This window comes from Siphateles boraxobius, unplaced genomic scaffold (genome assembly GCF_051911475.1).
Source record: "Siphateles boraxobius isolate OS27281-9 unplaced genomic scaffold, OSU_SipBor_1 22, whole genome shotgun sequence".
Classification (NCBI taxonomy): domain Eukaryota; kingdom Metazoa; phylum Chordata; class Actinopteri; order Cypriniformes; family Leuciscidae; genus Siphateles; species Siphateles boraxobius.
The window spans coordinates 1073525-1096378 of record NW_027508833.1 but is presented as its reverse complement, the minus strand read 5'-3'; the positions used below and the strand labels follow the sequence as shown (position 1 = coordinate 1096378).

At 38.5% G+C, this 22854-nt stretch overlaps 2 protein-coding genes across 4 annotated transcripts in view; both read right to left on the bottom strand.

Moving 5' to 3' along the window:
• tpo (thyroid peroxidase) overlaps positions 1-11253 on the bottom strand; it is a 71575-nt gene extending 60322 nt beyond the window's left edge. For both annotated transcript variants that reach the window (XR_013206569.1, XM_077238304.1), the window contains exons 1-7: positions 10898-11253; positions 9094-9270; positions 8915-9003; positions 7745-7826; positions 6244-6325; positions 5984-6147; positions 798-921 (exon numbers count right to left, since the gene is read on the bottom strand). Coding sequence is in view for 1 of the 2 variants with exons in the window: in XM_077238304.1 (XP_077094419.1) it covers positions 798-921; positions 5984-6147; positions 6244-6325; positions 7745-7814 (440 nt within the window). In the remaining variant the exon portion in view is untranslated. The remainder of the gene's footprint in view (positions 1-797; positions 922-5983; positions 6148-6243; positions 6326-7744; positions 7827-8914; positions 9004-9093; positions 9271-10897) is intronic.
• Positions 11254-12103: 850 nt separating this feature from the next.
• sntg2 (syntrophin, gamma 2) overlaps positions 12104-22854 on the bottom strand; it is an 89257-nt gene continuing 78506 nt past the window's right edge. For both annotated transcript variants that reach the window (XM_077238308.1, XM_077238309.1), the window contains 3 exons: positions 16432-16524; positions 13856-13966; positions 12104-12897 (listed from right to left, as the gene is read on the bottom strand). In XM_077238308.1, the coding sequence (XP_077094423.1) occupies positions 12766-12897; positions 13856-13966; positions 16432-16524 (336 nt within the window). In that variant the 3' untranslated portion in view covers positions 12104-12765. The remainder of the gene's footprint in view (positions 12898-13855; positions 13967-16431; positions 16525-22854) is intronic.

Below are 22854 nucleotides of genomic sequence, written 5' to 3'. Positions count from 1 at the left end.
TTGTTGAAGTTGTTGTCAGGGCGTTGCTAGGGTGTTGCTAGGATATTCTGGGTTTTTTCGTATGGTCTCAAGTGTAAAAGAGTCCACCATCCAATCTGTGTGACATTCTTCTAGTCTCTAGATTTTGGATTGACAGATTTTATTCAGTTGGTCAAGCTCCAGTAATAATTATACAAGATTTGGAGAAATGTTTAAAATAGTTTTAAATGAAGTACAGCATGTCACACCACGTTCAACTACTCATTCAGATACATTTAATCAGAATTAATGATGTTTTTACATTAAAAATATATAATTTGATGCATCAGAACTGGACGGACATGGTACATTTCCTCCTGCAAATGTAAAATTAATGCTATAAATCTTGCAAGCCGAGCCAGTGGAGAAAACTAAAAATAATTTCCATGAAACTAAATCAATCATTGGCATCATAAAGCAAAAGTTGAGTTTATTCTGATTAAAATATGTTTATATGATTGCACACAGCATCAGCTCAATAGAAGCACGTCCTTCATTGCAGTTGCACTGGTAGATAAAAGAAAGCATCTTCCATGACCCGGGTGGGCGGGTATGAATATTTAAGGTTTAGACATTATTCTTATATTGTTTAGTGATATATTCTCAGCAGCCGTTTGTCTGGTTAAAGCTCTGACCCGTCTGGACGCGGGTCATCTTATCATATTGGCCTTATTCTCTTCACAAAGGCCACGGAGCAGTTAACCGAGAGTCTGATTCCTGTGCTTTCAAACTGCCTCCTCCTGCATTATGGATAAATGATTAAGATGGGAGTGAGATACCTGTTATTGCAGACTCCAGAGATGCTGCGGTATTTTCCTCCTGTGGCGCAGGTGCTGGGCTGAGAACGCTGAGGGCATCCAGACAGGTTTGCTATCCACTCCACTGCCTTCACCGAAAGGAGTTCTTGAAAAGGAGTTAATGTGTTTACGAGCGCAACTCAAACATTGAAGAGTAAACAGTGTGCCGAGGTCTAGCGTGGATGTGCAGCTCTCATCAATTCTTGTGCATAGATTAAATCTGACATTTAAAGCGCTTCGGAGATGCATTATTCCACATTTATAGAGCTGGACACATTCTCCCATACATAATAACACGCTAATACCCCGCAGCAGCCCCAAAAAGGGTTTAGACACTTCATTCACAATTAAAAATGTCATTACATTAGATCAAGTGTCATCTGGGCTCAAATCCTGCAAAGAGCTTTTACTAACCTCACTTCTGTTATCTAATACGATTTATAAAATCATGTTTGATTGTCCAAATTCTTTTTGGGGTCATAATCAGTCCCTCCCACACTGTGGAAAATCATATGATCAATAAGTTATGACAACACATGTTTTTACATTGCTTTAACTCATCAAAATATGTCAAGCAATTAAAAAAAAAAAATTATAACCTATACAAGATTCAACTCAAGTCAGTTTAATGCCATTTAAGTTGAAATGACCTAAACATCCAAGTTGATTGTACATAAAAATTGAAGGCAGCAACATTTGTTTGCAATGTAATAATTAGAAATGGCCAAAATGTAATGTAAAAAGTTAGATTTTTAGGCTCAGTGGTTTAAAAGCACACGTTATTGTCAAGAAGATTGAGTTTATGATGGATTTTTATTAGATAAGATAGTAAACTGTCTTTTAGAACTAATCATGTTCCCTTTCGTAGTCACTCCGAGTTACGTCGGATGACGGCGAATGGGGGTTTCGCTTAGAACACCTATCGACTTCGAGTATTACAAAACGAGCCAATGGCGAGGAAATGCCATGGGTCTACGGAATTTGCATAGCGTATCTCCGCCCCACCGCGTGGGTATAAAGGAGAGAGGCCGGCAAAGGCAGATCATGTTTTCGCTTCGGAGCCAAGAGTATTTCTTCACTCCACAGCCATCTCTGACTTCGCTCTACGAGACGAGCTTCTCTCTCCGATGTTGGTGTGACGGCGATCTGCAGCGAGCTCACAGTGCCTGCTGATCTGTGCAGTGATCTGCCAGTGTGTGTGTGTCTCCCTGTGCGCTTCAACATCGCGGAGTTTTTTCTCCTCTCATAAAAGAGCTCGCACGCGGCACGTCTTTTTAAAGACGGCTCGCCCGTGCATTTCTGGTTGCAGCGGACTGGTATCGGACTCTGGTGGGCACGAGCGCTGTCTAGTGTGTTTGGGCTTTGATCATGCTTGAACAGCGCTCGTGGATGACTCATGTTCTCTCTGGGAACGTGATCATTGCGTCATATATATGTCGAGACTCGGTGAACTCGCAAGAATGAGAGTCCCCTCATCCACCACCCGATCTTCGGCTGGTGGCCAGGGTGACCTGAGGGTGTTGGTCTGGAACAAGGCGCCGACTCTGTGTCCACGCCCCAGCCCCCCCTCTTTAATGACGGTGCCCGCTAGCGAACTGATGATTCCACGAGTCTACCCTCGGGTGGCCCGTGTGTTTTCATTTGAAGCTACAGAGGACGATGCTGTGTCTGTAGCAGCATCACTAGGTGGGCTTGATTCTTCTGAAAATGACGACTCGTCACAGCTGCCACCCTCTGGTGTGCATACGGCTGTGCCTGAGTCTGATCCGGAGATGACGGCCATGCTTTACCGGGACGATTGTTTTTGGGTAAGGCCGCCGACGCGTCCACGGCAAACCCCAATATCTTTCCTCCCGGACGTGCATGATGAGATCACGGGTCCTCTCGTCGGTCTCATCTGCCTTTCCTCCCCTCAGGGGCCGCTGCCCATGGGTACACTGTGGTCCCCCCGGTTGAACGCTCTGTTGCCATGCTACTATGTCCTCAGAGTGCTTCCCGGCGCAATCCTAGGCACCCGTCCAAAGGCTGTAGTTCTTTTCGTCTACACTAATCTGTGACGAAATCCTATAGTGCCACAGGACAGGCAGCTGCCTCACTGCATCCCATGACCGTTCTGCTGGTCTACCTGACCCAGATGCTCATGGACATGCAGGAGGGCGGGACTGACCCGAGGCTCTTCAGTGAGCTGCGCGCCGCCACTGACCTTGCTCCCTTAGCGACGAAAGTGGCCGTACGCTCTCGGAGTCAGGTGATGTTCACCAGTCTGGGGCTGACCGGTCTGATGTGCATGATGTCGGGCGGACCCATCTGCTCGACACCCCCATCTCCCAGGTCGGCCTCTTCGGCGGTGCGGTTGAGTGCTTCTGCCCAACAATTCTCAACTGCCCGTGAGAAGATTGAGGTTATTCTGCCCGACGGCCCCGCCGTCCGCTCAGATCCCTCAGTCTGCCCACCGCCGAAGGCTCCCTCCCACGGTTCCAACCCCGCCCGTTCACCCGGGCCTGGCTCTGGAAGACCATAGGGGGGATGCCAGAGCCCTCTCCAGCCCCGCCCACCGCTAAAGGCCGGTTAAGCGGCACTTTTGAGATGGGCTGCTCAGAGATGAGACTCAGTTCTTTCCAGGAGCTGGTAGCAGGGCCACTCCTTTCCCCGGTGGAAGGCCGGGCGAAGAATCCTTATTCAGAAAGAACTGACTCTCTCGTCTCTGAGCATACAGAGTTCTCGGACGACACAGAGCGCCGCCCACAAGCCGTGCTCTCCTCGTCCCCCTCTGTCCCAGAGGCGGTTGACACGGCGTGCCGTCCACGGACCGCTTCGCCCCTGTCCCCCTCTGTCGCCAGACCCCTGACAGAGCAGGCCCCCGTGGAACGCTGGTCTTTCCCTGGCCTCCTCTGTCAGGGTGCGGTTATGACCTTGCCCCCACACCGGGCCGCTATGCCGTCCACGTCTGGGCCGGTCATTCCGCTCCGCTGCACCACCGGGGGATGTCTGTGGTTCTTGACGCCGCTGGCACAGTTGGGAGCCTGCCTAGAGCTTCCCTATCTGTTCCGCTGGGTCGTGCGAACCATCGGCTCGGCTATGCGATTCAGTTCGCACGGTCTCCTCCCCGCTTCAGGGGAGTCCGCTCCACTTTGGTCGGTGGCTATGCCCCTATCATGAGAGCGGAGGTTGCTACCCTACTGGCAAAGGGTGCGATTGAGACTGTCCCTCCAGCCGAAATGAGGTCCGGGTTTACAGCCCCCACCTCATTGTCCCGGAGAAGTCTGGTGGGTTACGGCCAATCCTGGACCTCCCTGCACAGGCTGCCGTTCAAGATGCTCCTGGCCAAACGCATTTCTGGATGTGTGCGGCCACAGGATTGGTTTGCAGCGATCGACCTGAAGGATGCCTACTTTTATGTCTCCGTTCTCCTTCGACTCAGACCATACCTACGGTTTGCTGTCAGGGCGCGCGCATATCAGCACGCTGTTCTCCCATTCGGGCTAGCCCTGTCTCCTCGCGCCTTCACATAGGTTCTTGAGGCAGCCCTTGTTCCTCCATGGGAACACGGGGTTCGCATCCTGAACTATCTCGGTGACTGGCTGTCTTAAGCTCACTCCTGAGACCAGGTTTGCGAATACTAAAGTCAAATATTATGACTAACTCTTACCTGACTTCCCCTTTTAGGCATCCTAACATTCTAACTTTTGAACAAAATGTATTGTTCGAAACTAGTGAAAACTCATGACTTTGGTTGTGTGAGAGTGTATGAATAACACATATGGGAAATTAAACTAGACAGATGTCTAAACTTGAAACCTTTTGGTTACCTAGTAACAAGAGGGCTTGTCTATGAAGAACCAATCAAATTGTGGGGAAATTATGTAATGTTTGATGTCATTTTGCCATACCCCTACTCTATAAAAACTATTGTTTTCGTGTTTACTGGTGGGATTCTCAATGGAATTTGACTGAGATCCTCCGGCCTTACTTCTTCTTGGGAGAGATTCTCTGAGAACCGCTCGGGAAGATCTCCCGGCCGTGATTAAAGCATTTAGAGGACATTTGCTGAAGTCTGTTTGTTTATTATTGCTGCGCAGCTAGTTAGATAGGGAAGAGAGTTAGTTAGAGAAGCAAGAAGTGAGAGGTTTAGAACTCGAGGCCAGTTGTCGACGGGAGACGCAGAGCTAGAGTATAAAATATTGGGTATCGACTGAAAACGCCCCAGGTAAATTTATTTATTAAAAGCACACTATGCAGGAATTCCGTTTTTGTCAAACAGTGCCCCCTGGAGTTGCTGTAGAGTACTTGTATTTAACATTACTGTCGCAAATACCACTCACGCAGAGCGTCTCTGCACTTTATAGTAATAAAGTTGCCTGCCGCGTTTGATGGCTTATAACGTTTTTACATGATTGCAGCTAAATTACAAGTAAATAGCCGATAGCCTAGGCCTACTGTATAATTTCATTTTTGTTATTTGAGTGTAATGTAAACATTACAAAATGCCAGATGACATCAATAAAGTTACATGTACGTCGCATTATTTCATAACAATGTCCGTTATGATGTCGTTAGACATGATTTTTGCAATTTATCATAATAGTTTGCAAATTGCGCTCATTTACACTATTTGCAACGTGTAGGCTTATTTATGTCCTGATAATTATGTGAGATATTGACAACTGTTCTCATGATAATCGCAGGAATCAACTTTAACAGTGAAAGTCTGAAAGAGTGGGACTCTTTTTTTTTCCTAGCTTTCTAGCTTATATGCCGGCTTAGCCACGACGATAGTTGTTCTTATAGCTAGCCGGATCTGGATGGGGGCGTGTATGCGTGTATGAGTGCAGTACCGTAAAGCAATTCGTTACATCGCAAGAGCTGATATTACACGATACTTCCTGACGGCGGTCCGCCGGCCCAAAGTTGCAAGTGTGGTTTTTTCACTCACAGGCACCAGGGTGGGCGAGATGACCACCATTCAACCCGAAAAAAGTCATATAACCATTCCAATAACCCCGAAGCTGTTCAGTTAAGCTAAAAAAAAATGCATAGTTCCCCTTTAGGTGTCGACTGTAGACGCTTGGGTGTCGATTGGAGACGCCCCAGGTAGTTAGATTTAGGGAAAAATCTACCACAAGTTCAAGACACAGTTTACGGCCTTTGGTCAATTATGCTCACCTCACCTGACACAGCCAGCGATCTTCTCTGTCTCCTGCTCGCCTTCTTCTTTAAAAGCCCTAAAGTCATGTGAAAGATCTCGGCTGATCTGCAGATGTGTTGCGTTTCTGATGATCCCTGTCTGGAGAGTGTGTACATCTGTGAAGGGGACGTCTGAGGATCGGACCTGCTACTCAGAGGAAAAGAGGGAAACACCATCTTTCCTATCTATATCCAGAGACAAAATGAGTTTAGATGATAACAATGATTATAGACTGTTGTGTACCCTTGTGCGGTTCGATTCAGTGCAGCATTGACCATCTGAAGACTCTCTTGGAATGAAGATATAATCAAGCTCTCGGGAATGACTAGTTTTCAGAGAAAGTTAAAGTACTTAACACCACAAAATACCAATTGCAGATGTAACAAGGAATCTGTGAATATTATAATGCATTTTAATTGAGATAATAATGGATTATAAAGTATACTGTATTATGAATAACTTTATAATGCATTATATATAAAGGCTTTTAGTAAAGTGTTACTAAAAAAAACACTTTTCTTCTTGGTTATACGAACGTTAAGGGAACATTCCATTCTGCAAACATTATGAGACTGTTACATTTAAATGTTCTCTGAACATTCTGAATTCCAAATAGTAACATTTAAAAAAATGTTAGACAAACATCCAACTAAAACATTCCGTGAGAACATGTTTTGAGAACATTATTAAAGACCAGATAACTTTGAAGGAACTTTCAATTAATGTTACTATAGAACAATGTTTGTTCATGACTTTGAGAGTATATTGCCAGAATGTTATTATGCACTTTTTTATTATGTTGTAGTTGTTACACGAGGCTGTGTCTGTATTATACAGACGTCAAGAAAAATCCTCCCAGAAATCCACATTGTCATTGCAGATAAAAAGTGTTAGTGTTGAAAATTTAATTAAACTGCTCATGTCCTTTAGTGATATGAAAATTAAATGTAGATTATTCAGATTCACTCAGGTTTTACATTAATGTAATGTCTCTAGGGTGGGCTTATGAATACGGGCCATAATTTGATGTCTTGGCATTCGTGCCTGGTTAAAGAACGCAGTGTTTTTTCGGGGAAAGTTCAAAAAGTCAGCTCTGATTATGCGGCCTGCACAAGCGCATCAAAGCCACGCTCTTCCTGTGGGGCCAAAACAGCACAAACACACCATGAGACGCGTCTGAAGCCCAAAATCCAGACCGCTGTGTGAGACAATTCAGACTCGGAAAGACGGCATTCCCCACTGGAAGAGAATCAGACATTATACAACATGCTTTCTAATACTAACCAACAACCCATCTACTTTTAACATGAAGACGGTAACATAACAATGCTCTCCCGCTCGGCATCTGACCTTCCTGTTATACGTGTCGAGACCTGCAATTTCTTGGGAAATATCCCAAGGGCCTCCACAGGAGATGTCATTACAGAAATTTTGCTCCAGATGTCAGGTACCAGATGTGGTTGGAACATTGGGTCTAAACTAAATGTCAGCAGGTACAAAATAACCCGTAATGAATCTGTCTCCTGCTGGCTGTAAGAATAAGACTCTGTGTTGAGTTCTGGTAATTGCCACCGAATCCCATTCAAAAGTCTTTGCTTAGTTGCTACAGAACTTGTTGTGAAAGAACGGCAATTACCCACAAATCATCAACATCGGGACTGGAGTTGTATATGTTACAGAACATCTTATTTATAGACGTCTAAAGATTCTGAACTGTACAGTATATTTGAAAGACGCCACATACGCTGAGATGAATCTATGCTCAGATTGCAGCACATCATGAGAAAGGTTAAACACATCAGAACGCCAGCCATGCTCTCTCTGACCTGAAAGAGAAGGAAAATGCTTTTAATTATATACACTCATCACAGAATGATTAAACACTATTTAATATGTCTATACGCCACTAAAAGTGTAAACAATATAATCATATGAACTATAAAATGCATTGTATTACTTGAGTATGAATTTCAAGAAGAAATCTTTAAGTCATGTCTTGCCCCAAATAAAATTTTGAGAAAAATTGTGTCAAAAGTGTAACATTTCAGTTATTTTCTGTACATATCAGCCATTGTTTTTCATTTGCATATCATCATTATAATAGCGTTGGAATCAGATTATTTTTTCAGCAACAATTAGACTTAGCACAACAAATACTATTATGCACATACACAATTGTTTCAAATTAAAAAAGTTGGTGTTCTTTCTGCCTAAAATGTTAAGGTTAGTTAACTTGAATGTGAAGTTGTAGTAAGTGACAACTTGTATATTTGAGTTGACTAAACGTAAAATGTTAAGGCAGCATAAACATTTACTTTTTTTTTTTACTGTATGATCCAGAAATTAAAATGAAACAAACAAATTGGTGATACATCACTGTAACACATGCACACGTGTATAGATTTAGATGTTTGAAAGAAGGACTCATTGAATTGATCATGATGTTTCATCATAAGGTTACAAAAGAATCTATTTCAAATAAATTCTGTTCCGTTAAAACCTTCTGTCCATTAGTTTATATTCATCAAACTTTATGTATGAATCAGGGGGTTTCCACAGAAATCTGAATCAGCACAACTGTTTTTTAAGATTTATAATAATCATAATGTTTCTTGAGCATCAAATCATCATATTAGAATGATTTTTGAAGGATCATGTGACACTGAAGACTGGAGTAATGATGCTGAAAATTCAGCTTTGATCACAGGAATAAATGACAGTTTAACATATATTCACAAAGAAAACAGCCATTTAATTTTTTTAAACCGCTTTTTACTGTATTAGTAGTAGTAAAATCTTTATTTGTCCCTTTACAGGGCAATTTAAGTAGCTTCTTTGTGAGCTATTTGTGATCAGATAAATGCAGCCTTGGTGAGCAGAAGAGGCGGCTTTCAAAAACATTAAATACTCTTACCGAGCACAAACTTTTGAAAGGTTGTGTAGTTCTGCTAATAATAATTTTTTCAGGAAATCTTTCAGTATGACTGATATCAGCGACTTACACTGTAAATTTTTTTTTTTTATCAAATAAATGGCAAGCAGAAGAGTCTTCTTTCTAAAACATGTATTTGTAATGATATATAGAGTTCATACCTCTGGTCTCTGCGAGGTTGTGTGTGTTTTTCCAGTCGGCTGTGTTCACTCTCCCCTGTGTTCACGTCTGTAAGGGGTTTTGCTCGCTGACTGTGAACAGTCAAACTCTGCTGATTCCAACAAAACTCTTGCTTTTCAAGGCCCTTGCTTCGTGAAGCATGTCGCTGGAGTGGCCCTCTTTAAACACAACACAAGCTCATGTCAAGCATCTGTCAGGACTTGGAAATCATCATTATCTGCTAAAGCTTGCTTTGCACAGATCTCAAACATGACATTTCACAGGCTTAGTGGAATAGTTCACCAAAAACAGATCATTTACAAATGGTATTTTCATTTTTGGCTGGAATATTTCAACAAATGACCCATGATCATCTCATTTTCAGGGAAATGCCCGTATGTGAACTCTTTTCAATCTACTCCACAAATTATGTAGTATGACTGCAGTAGTGAGGAATGACCTGATGCTTTTGGCATAACTCATTTGAATAGTCAATTCTGAAAGAAGATATTTGGCTGGACAATGATCCATAATTAAAGTAAGTCAAGTCATTAATCTAGATTAATAACAAGGCTTCGTTGGGAGTAACTGCACTTGATCTTATGTCCCTTGTACAAGTATAATCATCTAAAAGGCTGTACAAAGATTTAAAATCATTAAGAGAATTCATGTCACACACCCTATAACAATATAAGTGATAGATTACAATTACTTTGTCTGAAGAACTCGAGTGCAGCAACACACACCGCCTCAATATGCTATGCATTTTTTATTACTTTTTTGAGTTTTTTCTAGGTGGTTTCTCCGTGTCATTTTGTTGAAATCACTAACACTAAACAAAGTTGCGGTCAAAATGGTGCATTATTGATAATAGTGCAGCAATAAAGCACAGCTTTCACAGAAATCACTTTCAAACCAAACAGCTTTCAACGCGGTGAACAAACATTAAAGGGTTAGTTCACCCAAAAATGAAAATTAAGTCATTAATTACTCACCCCCATGCTGTACCAACCCCGTAAGACCTTCGTTCATCTTCGAAACACAAATGAAGATATTTTTGATTAAATCTGAGAGGTGGATCACTGCTACATAGGCTGCCAGAGGGAATGAAACTTGACGGCCCAGAAAGTCATTAAAGAACATGTTTAAATATTCCATGTGCCTACAGTGGCTCAACTATAAGTTTATCAAGCGACGAGAATACTTTTTTTCCGAAAAAAAAACATAAATAACGACTTTATTCGACTACTCCTTTTCTTCCTTGTGGGCCTGAGACGAGAGTTCAAGAGATTTCCACGACGCATGCGCGAGAACTGAACAAGAAGTATTAGAAGAAGAACGTCCTCTTCTCAGTTCTCGCGCATGCGTCGTGGAAATCTCTTCAACTCTCGTCTCAGGCCCACAAGGAAGAAAAGGAGTAGTCGAATAAAGTCGTTATTTATGGGGTTTTTTTCGGGAAAAAAGTATTCTCGTCGCTTGATAAACTTATAGTTGAGCCACTGTAGGCACATGGAATATTTAAACATGTTCTTTAATGACTTTCTGGGCCGTCAAGTTTCATTCCCTCTGGCAGCCTATGTAGCAGTGATCCACCTCTCAGATTTAATCAAAAATATCTTCATTTGTGTTCCGAAGATGAACGAAGGTCTTACGGGGTTGGTACAGCATGGGGGTGAGTAATTAATGACTTAATTTTCATTTTTGGGTGAACTAACCCTTTAAACCGATTACACCAGCTTGTCCAATCGTGTGGATTTCGCTGACTGGTTTGATTTCGAAGTAAACGAGCAATATTAACATGCTTACCTTAGTAAACACCAATAATAACTTGCTGAAACAAAACAGCTCAATGATGTTTAAACAGTTCTAATGTTCATGTAACGTTACAAGCACAGAACAACACTGTCAGCGACTGGCGTCAATGACTCTTGACAGAAACAACAACACCAGCTCATCTGACGTAAGGTTGTGGCTCCTGAAGCTCTTCATGCGATTAAGAGCCCTACAGAGGGGACATTGAGGAATGACGTGTTTTCAACACAAAGCAGCACTCCTGGCTGAATCAATCAAGATGTTTTCTCCTTCATCACTCGAGATGTTTATTCCTCCGCCTCTGGGACTCGAGTCGAGCGCTTCAGACGAGGCCTGTTGTTCTTCATAGAGTCGGTGAAGTACGTGACAATGAGAGGATTACATAACGGACAGCTTCACTGGTTTATGAGGTTTTTGACACATCATCATCATTTGTTTACAGACTTGCTTTCATAATTTCTAGACAATCACACATTTTAAAACATTTTTAAATCAGTTTATCATCTTTCAAAACTGCTGCATGCACTAGGCTATATGCCATTTAATGTTCATGATTCCCAGGTTTTAAACTAAATTAAATGAACCGACAATCATTAATTCACCACAGTGTGTTGTGGGTGTGGTATAATGGTAATTATCCTTCATGTTCTGTTAAGACTGATTGCATGTGTAAAAAATAATAGTCATTGTGAAATTAACCAATTATTTCCCCCCATAATTATTCAAATATGTTACTCTGTTTGGGAATAGTTTGACCCATGGAAACAAACAAAAAAATTAAGGTAATTTAGGCTGCAATTTATAAAATTGAATATTTAGTTATGGTCAAATGTACTATATTTTCAGATTTGTATAGGTACTGTACCAGTGAGGGTTATATAAATACATGTAAATTAGTATTTTACCTTCAAATTATTGTAACGTTACTCTGTTCAGGATCAATTTGACCTGACATAGAAAGAAAGAAAGAAAGAAAGAAAGAGGATAGAACGATAGATATAGATAGAACGATAGATAGACAGGCAGACAGATTTGAATATTATTTAGTTAAATATGTGAATATATAGTTAATCAAATGTACTATACATTCAGATTTATTTGTTTTTTTTTATGTAGTTAACCATAAACTAGTATATACACATTTTTACATATACACATTCTCTGGAGCCACACAAGAATCATGCCGTATCGGGTCAGCAGTGAACTAATCATTCCTTTATTTGGAAAAGAACTGGAATAACATCAAACTAAATAGAACAGCAAATCAGGGACTTTGATTCTTAGAAAACCTCACTTTTGAAGGACAGTAGCTGGCAAGACTGTCTAATTACTGTTAATCAAACCACTACTTCATATTAACACATATCAAATTCATTTCAACAAAGGCAGCACTTTCATTCAAATGCAGAGAACCATCAGAATTGACATTAAAATCGTATATATGACTTGCTATTATGCTTTGTGCTAAATTAAAAGGTTTGAGGCATTGAATAAAAAAAAACAAAAGGGCAAAAGAACACAAAGTCATATATTGGCCAAAGTTTGGTTGATTTTATAGCTCAAAATTTCACCCGTTTTGCCCAGTAAAATTGTCAAATGCAGTTCATGCATCAACCTATAATGCTGTATATCAACATCTGCTTTGCTACATAATCAATATGAGTTCAGGTTAAGCATGATTGATCATATTAGTAGGAAGGAAAGAAATCATAACTCAATGCATGTCAAAATATCATCTACTCAAAGTGTTCCTTAAACGCCGCTCTGAATTTAGAAGATTCGTACAAAAATAACAAGAACTAGATATATTGATAGATATTGTGCATAAAATCGGAGAACCAGACGAGGTTGTACAGATGTTTCTAGCTGTTGCACATGTACTTCTGCGTGAGACTTTGACTGTTGACGAAGACAGGATCCACTGTGGCCACTTTAGCAGCGATGAACGAGTGTATGCAATGAAGAACAGCCGTCAGATTCGCAAACTCCAGCTCCTGTTTGAAAAGACACCATCAACACGATGTTTCTCGCTGATATCAACTGCATAAAAAATCTATTAGGCCTCAAACTTAGTCTATGCAAAAGCTTCGATGCAATTTCTCATTTCAGCTTTGACATGAGAGTGCAGTTTTCTCTCTCAAGTCAACAACTGTCACGGCAGAGCAATGGTTTATTAAATACAAAAGCACATAAAAGTCTTTTAATGTAACTGTACAAACGTCCACTGATTTTTTATCAAGTAAACGTAAGAATAACTTTAATATTGTAACTGATAATTCAAGATCAACACTTACTGGACTGAATCAACTTCAGTTTACTTAATGGATCATTTCATAGAAAAATCATGTTCAAATCAGGCTTTTGAGGAAGGTTTATCTGTTCATCTCTCAATAATCATCATTGTTTTGCATAATATATTTTTAAAACTAGAGCTTTGATCATAAATCTAAGCCTTTAAATATCATCTTATTATTGGCAGATATAGAGCGACGACTGATATTATATGCATTTTATGTCAGTAGTCTGTTATAATGTAATAAAATCTTATTGATTTGCATTACAAGCGTCAGAATTTCATCTCACTTTTTGTTCATTTAAATATCAGCATCTGCACCAAATTGCATAATTTTTCTTGAGTCTCCCGCCATATTATCATCACTATATTATACTACAGTATATGAGCCATAAAAACCTGATGTATCAAATTTGATATTCATCAAAAAACACATCTAAAGTTTCACTAAACTGTTCCATTTAAAATAAAATAATAATTTGTCCTGAGTATTATTTCAGTTATTAAACCTAATCCTTCCTACTATGAACAATTTCAAAACAAAAGACTTCAAAACAATATATATTTTAAACCCCATAAATACTATTAACATTATATTGTTATACAGCATAAATGTTCGTTGTAGACATTTCATGCTAATATTCACAACACATTCTGACCTTCATTTCGATCTGTTTATTCTCTGAATTCTGGAACAAAAGCTTCACTCGTGTCTTGCCGTCATCCGATGAACCCTTCAGCTGGGAGAATTTGTATTTCCAGATGGTTTTCTGTGGAAACGCATATGAAAAATATCAAGCAGAGCAGCCGGACATGCAAAAGCTGTGCAGAAAGAAACGACTGAAAGTGATTCAGTGATAAACGTCACATCAAACCTCATTCACATCTGTGTTCAGATGCAATCTATGGTGCAGCAATGTGCACGAAATTAATATGATGTAACCGAACGCAGACGAATCAGTCGGAATATGCTGAATTTAGATAGATTTATAAACATGTCAAATATACATTCTGATCACAAGTGACAGTAAAGACATTTATATAATGTTACAAATGTTATATTTCAAATAAATGCTGTTCTTTTAGAACTTTATATTCATCCTAAAATACGGTTTCCACACAGATATGAATCAGCACAACTGTTTTCAACATTGATAATAATAATCATAAATGTTTCTTCAAATCATCATATTATACTGATTTCTGAAGGATCATGTGACACTGAAGACTGGAGTAATGATGCTGAAAATTCAGCTTTGATCACAGGAATAAATTACATTTTACAATATATTCATATATGGAATAGCCATTTTAAATTGTTATAATATTTCACAATATTACTGTTTTTACTGTATTTTTAATCAAATAAATGCAGCCATGGGGAGCATAAAAGAGACAAAAACATGAAAAAAAACCTTAAGGTTACACCATCTAAGCCTTTTAAACACTAAAAATAATTAAATAAATTCACAAATTGAAAAAAATCCCGGTCTGTATGAACTGCATTTTAAAATCAATGTTTAATAAATCTGCATCTTGAGATCCAGGGAGTGTCATGTCATCGACCCGAACACTGAATGATGATTTATTGACGCTGAAGGAGGAATGTTCATTCGCTTTGCTGATATTAGTCCTCAAGATTTCTCTTGTAAAGAAAGTCCAGTTTTTTTGTTCTTTCTTCATCCTTGGCACAACAACAAAGCTGCAATAATAACGACTGCTTTGTGTGTGTGTTTGTGTGTGTGTGTGTGTGTGTGTGTGTGTGTGTGTGTGTGTGTGTGTGTGTGTGTGTGTGTGTGTGTGTGTGTGTGTGTGTGTGTGTGTGTGACACCAAAACCATCTGCTGTTCTGATACTGCTAATTAAACATTCAGAAAAAACCTTCATGTTAAGACAACATGCAAACCAATGGGGAACAAATCTGAATAATGCGCAGTGAAGATAATGTGTACAATAAGAGTCGGTTATAAAGAAAGCTCTTATATGGACTCATGCTTGAATGTAACAAATAATAACTGAATATAATGAACTCTAATGTTTCAAAAAAAGCAAAGTTTGATGCCTGACACGAGCCCTTGAATTGAATTGGGTTAAACACACACACGTCATCAGGCGCTGTGAATCACGTTTAACACACTTTTGACTGCTGTATAAATCGCAGACTGCTATTCCAGCCCAGAACAATACATGCCAGATTTAGACGGCACAATTTAATTGGCCTGTCAGCCTTGAAACAGCCCATGTGACTCTCTATTCACACTGATGCACGATTGCAGATCAGAGCGGTTCTGTGTCAATCACGCATCAATCAACCACAACCTTCTGCACTCTTCATTACAAAAATCAATATCATTGAGTCTTCATTTAGGAAACTAGTTCTATATACGGGGAATGTTCTTACATTGAGGACGTCAATGTAAAATGCATAATTTATTTATTTATTTATTTATTTTTTACCATATTATGAAATACGGATCTGATCAAAACCAGTGTTTTATAATAGAATCACTGAGATGCTATTTTTTATTAATAGTTTGAATCAGTTTTTAACCTTTATATTTTTTTAAAAATACATTTATATAGTTTATATATTTATAATATTATTTAAATAATATTTATAATAACAATCAAAAACAGGATGAAGATTTTGAGAGTGACACAAACGTCCCAGAATTCATCAGATCCACTGAGACGTGCTGCTGATTTCCCCCCAAAATGATGATGATGCGGTCAGTGTGGAACTGGCTTTTCCCGTTTAAAGGGATTTTACAGACTAAAAGGGTGTTTTTTTCAGACATTGGAAAAGCCTATTATTTGATCAGAGATTAAAAGAATATTCACAAGAAAACATTTTGGATAGAAAAAACGAAATTAAATCAAAATAAACATATATATAGATTTAAATAAATAATAAATAAATACATATATATATATATATATATATATATATATATATATATATACACATATTGATATAAATATAAATCAACAAGCAAATTTAATAAATACAAAAAATAATAATTAAAAAAAATATATAAAATGGGAAGATTCCTTACTAAAGTGCCAGGAATGACCGGAGCGTGTTTTGCTAATAACAGTAAAGTAGCTTATATGAAGGAGCAGAACAGTGAAACACTGAGCGCAAGATAAAAGCAGTTTATTCTGAGTTCAGTCCTGTCCGGATTCAGCTGTGGGAGTCTGCTCAGAAACACTGCTCGAGGTTTGAGTTTCCTCACCTTTGAGATGCTCTCGGAGCAGGAGAAGCCCGACTCGAAGTCGACTGTGAAGCTCAGGATCTTCCCTTGACTGCTGCACATGTAGCTCTTCCACTGCAGAGGAACAAGAGGAATATTTACACCATCGTGTGCTGTAAACACTGTACAACAGACACAACATTCATATTTAAATCGCTTCTCTAAAAAACATTCTCAACGGTCCTGATCTCACATGCTTTATACTCCCGGGAATAGCACAGGTACGGCTCAGTTGCCATGGAAACGGCTGCCCAACACTGCGCTTTTAATACAAAGAAGAAGCTAAGATAGAAGAACTTGTCTAATCATTTTTCTAAAGGGAAAAAGTCAATATCCAGCCCAGTAATTATGCAGTGCTGTGATAGTACCATCTGATAGGCTACTATAGTGCTGGAGTGTTTACGCATACACCTGAAGTTGGGCAACTCGACTGATTGGACTGACCGAGAAGAAGTGAAGATCTCAGCAGGAACTGAAGGGCTCGTGTAAATGTGTCTGAGAACCGGAGACTCTCAGTGATTTGTTTAATATAATTAGATCCCTGGAAGTTTGTGTTTCTAGTCAATGTGATTATAGAGACGCATCAGTATTCACAACACAATGACCCTCAAAATCACATTATAGAAGCAGAAGCAGAGCGCCTGAAGATCATTGGGTTGAACATTTCAGCAGCTGGAAAGAATTCAACGGGTTTAAACCTGGGTCTTAAAAAAAAAAAAAAAAAAATATATATATATATATATATATATATATATATATATATATATATATATATGTATATTAAATTACAAATAAATAAAATAAACTTTATATCAATTATTTAAAATTTTATATTAATAAAATACTTGAATATCTAAATGAAATAAATATTATTGTAATTTAAAAAATAATAATACAAAAACATTATTTTATTTATTGTAAATTATATTAAAATGTATATTAATAAAATATTTAAATTATTCAAAATGTAAGAAAAAATAAAAATCCCCAGAATTCAGAAGTCACTTTGGAAAAAGCGTCAATCAAATGCATAAATGTAAATGTAAAATGAATGATCACTCAATTGAGTAAATGTTTACATTAAAACTCTATAAAGTGGATCAAAGAATATTTCAGACATCATTTTTATTCCAAATTAAATTACATCAAGCAGTGTTAGTACAATACTTCACACAACTAATTATGATTACATAACAGAATTAGTCCTACAACTGATTGATAAGCATTATTAAATTAACAAAAAGCAATTAATAATGATCCCAAATTAAAATGCAAAGGCAGTTCAAATCACAGCCGAGTCTCAGAACTGCAGCTGTCTGATTTGCATTTGCAAATCAAATCTTCAAAAAAAGAAACATTTGTAGCTAAATATGCATGAAATGTAACAGTAATATTCGCAATATTACAGTGAGTGGCTCTTGAAATCAATTAGGCAGGAGGAGGAGAGCGAGTTTTCCTGGACGCCCGGCAGTGACATTTTGATTGTGCAACATCATCAAGCAATCTGTCGAGCCAGAGAAGAAGCCATTAAAGTTCTTCAACACCGCTCTGACTAATATGGAAGAAGGAGTATGGGAATTATTTGCACCAGCCGTTCCAGGATTTCTCCCGGGTCCTTATTATTTTGTGCATTAAAAACTCTACCCTACAGCTCACAGAATTATGAGATCTAATTGAGTCCAACACACTGACCTCTGAATAGGAACCTGATAACCACGAGATGCACTTCTTAAACTTTCCAAACTGAAAGATTCAGACCGAACTCCCTGTTCGCTTTCTGCTGCAGTCTCGCCTCATACTCCGGATTCATCACAGGACACTTCTGCTGGAACTGAGGCCGTTTACTCACAGCACAGATGTGCGCTCGCGTTTTAAGAGGCGTGTGAAATTCAGCTGCCAGAGAAAGCAAACGCTAGCGAAGCGGATTTGCAGTGCTTACTGTCGCCTCACGTAAGCGTCTGCTGTCACATGTAAAGCACAGAATACACGCCGCTAATTGGAGAGCTTCTCTAGAGGGATCTGAAAAACACATTGTGAGGTTTGTCGAGGATTTCCTTGTCAAGTCGAGCGAAGAGTCACAACAGCACGATACAAATACAGCAAACGTCTCCTCTGCAGTCCGTGAGAACATGCAGAATTAGATTTAGAAAAACGGTCAACCATGCAACGCTACACCGTTCTTCATATTTTCGTGAAATAATAAGACATGGCCAGACAGACATGTTGTGTTTGTTGATCTAATGAACTGCAACAGATGCATCTCCAAAATCATCTGGACAGACATTAAATACACATTAATATTTGGGTGATTCATGTATAAGTTAAGCTGCATCTCATGGAAATATAAGCATACTCTATGACAGTATGTAAACCCAACCCAAGTCCATGCATCGCTGCATTTTTAAACGCATTCAAGAACATTGCTGTAAGTTGTACTTCAACATATAGACTATGAGCACAAATTGTCTTCTTCTACAATTAGTTTTCTATTTCAGGTGAACTACTAACATGCAGTTTGAAGATAATCTTGCAGAGCAACGTAATAAAATGGTCTATATGTAAGCTATAATTCAAAAGCCCTTGTTACTAGCGCCACCGATGGCCGTTCAGTGAATTGCAGCAACACTCGTGCTCGTGCTCACGAAACGTACAAGAGACTGAACGTGATTCAAAGCCAAAATAAACTCACGGCGAAGATCTTTTTCATTCTTTGCTTAGATGTTAGAAGTTGGAAATACGTTTGCAGTGATTTAACGAACATCCAGACGCCGTCCACACTGCTGAGAGCCACGTTTAGATGAATATGTAAATATGTGCTGCTCTTTCCTCTCAATAGCAAGACAAATATAACTAATGACAGCGGTGAGAAAACAGCAGTTCAGAAATCATCTGATCATAGAGATATGTGGATGTGTGAACCAGCTCTGAGATTCACCGGCATCATGTCGACAGTTTGATTATAAAGTATATTTGAGATATATAGACTATATAGATCTGGCTGTATGAGACTATAGTTTTAGAATTAATCCCTTTTCTTTGTCCAACACATTGACATTACAGTACAGAATCGCTCTTTCGCCATTATCTTGAACATTGTATAATAATATGTACATTTCATGTGTCTTTGCATAAAAATAAGTCTACAGGCTTACATAGGAAGTCAGGGAAGGTCTCATTTTTTAAGTTCGGCTACAAGCTGATCACACATTGGCTTCATACATGAAATTTCTTACATATAGCCCCTTTAAAGTCAACATGTATACAGTATAGCTACCCGAACAACAACCAGTGTTATTTTATTTTGTATCATGACATACTATTATAGTTTTTATTAATTTTACATTTTCTGTTTTCATTTTACTGTACAACAGGATTACATGCTTGCAATACATTGTCCATTTGTGCATGCGTAACTGCATTAAATATATTTCTGGTCTAAAACAATGAGAACCCATTGAACTTCAAGGCAAAATCACAGGAGAACATGCACTGCATCAGAATAACACTGTTCTTCACACGAAACCCTTCTTAAAAATACTCAAAAGAGCCACTTCTGCTTGTAAAAGAAAACATGTTAAGCCTCTGTTGTGTTTGTTGATCTTAATGAATTGCAACAGATGCATGTCTACAACATCTGGACAAACAAAGGCACATTGGTCTTTAAGGGCTTCTGTCTTTGGTTATACTGCATCATGAAAATGTATACACTCCGTAAGTGCATTCATGCAGTTCATGTATTGTTGTGTTTTGGACAAATACAACAATGCATGCATTACAGACTGTACTTAACAACACAATGCAAATCCTCCATCACCCATAGTGGAATCCCTATGGACAGCATCTCATATCAGCAGATATGTTCATTAATGATGTGAAACCGTGCTTGGCACACTAGAGGTCCAGCATTCAGCCCATCTCAAACATCCCAGAAAAGCACGTCCGGATAATCTGAAATCATGCTCACAAATGCACAATGAACTTATTACTTTCTCAAGTGGCTTTGAAGGCTGATGTGCACCAAAGTTCATGGAGCGTTAATGCAGCTCTTTAAAACACTCATCCATCTCTCAGTGCTGGGAATCACATCATCCTAAATGAGAACTGGACAATCAAGGCTTAACTGATCAAGGGCAACGACATGATGAACACAAACCGCTGGATCTGCTCATGTTCATGAATGATTAAAGTCACTTTCACCTTACAGTATGTAGTTGTGTTTGTTTAGAAAAGAAACACTAGTGTCAGGGATCTCAAAAAACACTGCACAAACTTTCTCTTTAGGTACAATAGAAAATGCGGGGGTGTTTCAACCCAAATTTGGGTCAAATTTGGATAAATCCAACCATCGGGTTAGATTTTGTCCGTTCGATTGGGTTTGTCCATATTTAACCAAAATTTGGGTTGAAATAACCAGTTTTACTTTATTTTGACGGTCCCTTTAACACATTCTTTTGACTATAAGTAGGTAATGTTGCACCTACATGTCTAGTAACTCTCATTAGAGTGTAATTGACTGGTAGGCTTAGAATAAGTTGACATAGTTTGCCAAGTTTCTTATAGTCAGTAGTATATCTGTTGGAGGATCATCCCAATAAAGAGTTTGCAGATATTAAGCTGTCAGTCTATTAATACTCTAATGAGAGTTAGTTGACATAGTTGCAACGTTACTTATTTTATTTATTTAACAGGGACAATGCATAATATATGTACTGTACCAGATTTAGCTAAACGCTAATTCCCATCTGCATCCCCTGGGCAGGTGCCAATAGCGTGCAATATATATATATATATAAAAAATATATATATTAAAAAAATATATATATATATATATATATATATACCAAACCTTCCAAAACCATAATAAACAAAACATCAATAATCCAAATTCAAAAATAAACAACCTGTCATTACAAGAATTTTACCAAACACACAGTAAAAAACATACTGATCACATTCAGTGTCTCAAAGCTCAATGACAACAAACCTGATTGTCCTTTAAACATATTTTCACACTACCTTTAAAATGTTTGAATGTACTGCATTCTCTGACACACGCCAGCTGCCTTTTCTGAAAAGTAGTTTTATTGCCAACAAAATGTTCAAAAGGCACCATCAAAATAAAGTGTTACCAAATAACTCAGCATTTTATAGAGTGTAATATAAAAGGCTTTTTGGAAACAATTCTCAGTATTGACTATATTTGCTTATTAGCATGCATATTACTAGAATATAGTTTTTTTATTATTACTTATAAAGCACATAATAATGCCTTATTCTGCATGACCATATTCAACATTCGTTAATCCTAAACTTAACAACTACAACAACAACTACCTTACTAACTATTAATAAGCAGTCAATTAGAAGTCTGAGGCAAAAGTTGAAGTTAATAATGAAAATGTGTTCGCCAAACAAAAGGAAAAGAGAAAATCACTCACAGCTCTAGCTTGAATTACATTTAGCTTTAATAAGGATTAATCTATATTCAATTTATAATGTATGCAGTGAAGACTGTGAAGTTAGATAACTTTATTCAATTTCTGTATATATATATATATATATATATATATATATATATCCTACCTGATTGACCTGGAAATTGTAAAGCACTGTTTACAAGGTTACATGGGTAAAAAAAAACAAAAAAAAAACTTAGCATTGAGCCTTGATATAGTAAAGGCACAGCGGTGAAATTTCTAATATATATACACTGTATATATTACAAATAAATATTCAAAAAAATTGATTATCCTACTGGCTACAACAGTTTTGACAGTGTGAATTACGAGAAAGTCCGAAAATCTCCTTTAATATGCTCTGAGAGAGCGCTACGTCTTTATCCATATCCAAAATGGATATTTTCAGTGGATTCGGTTAAGATTTTGCCTTTGGAGCAACTGTTCATTCATCTAAACAGGATCGCAACTTACTAAACCCAAAGCGGTCGTGATCCTGAACTCACGCTGACTTCCCCACATGAATGCGCCATATAAAATGATTATAAAATCTTTCACGCTGCCTCATAAAACGGCCACACTGTTGTGCAACAGTACGTCCTGCGCACACTGGAAGAGCTTGGGGGTTTGAGCTGGTCCAGAGCGTTCTGGATGAAGAATCAGCACAGGATTTCCAGCACGTTACAGACTGAAGGTCTTCTGCAAAGCCACGCTGATGAATTTGGGAGCTTTGCATGTTGCCCTTTCTGTATCTCAGCATTGCAGTGATTGAAATCGTTTCTGACAGCTTCGTTCCTTTGTATTATTTATAAATGTCTGGTTAAGGGTACAGAATAATACAGCTCAGGCTCAGGGCTGCTTTCTGACCCTTTTCTTTACAAACGGGGGAAATGCACCAAGTGTTTTGCTTTAAAATCCTTGAATAGACATTTACTCCAACCCTGAGATA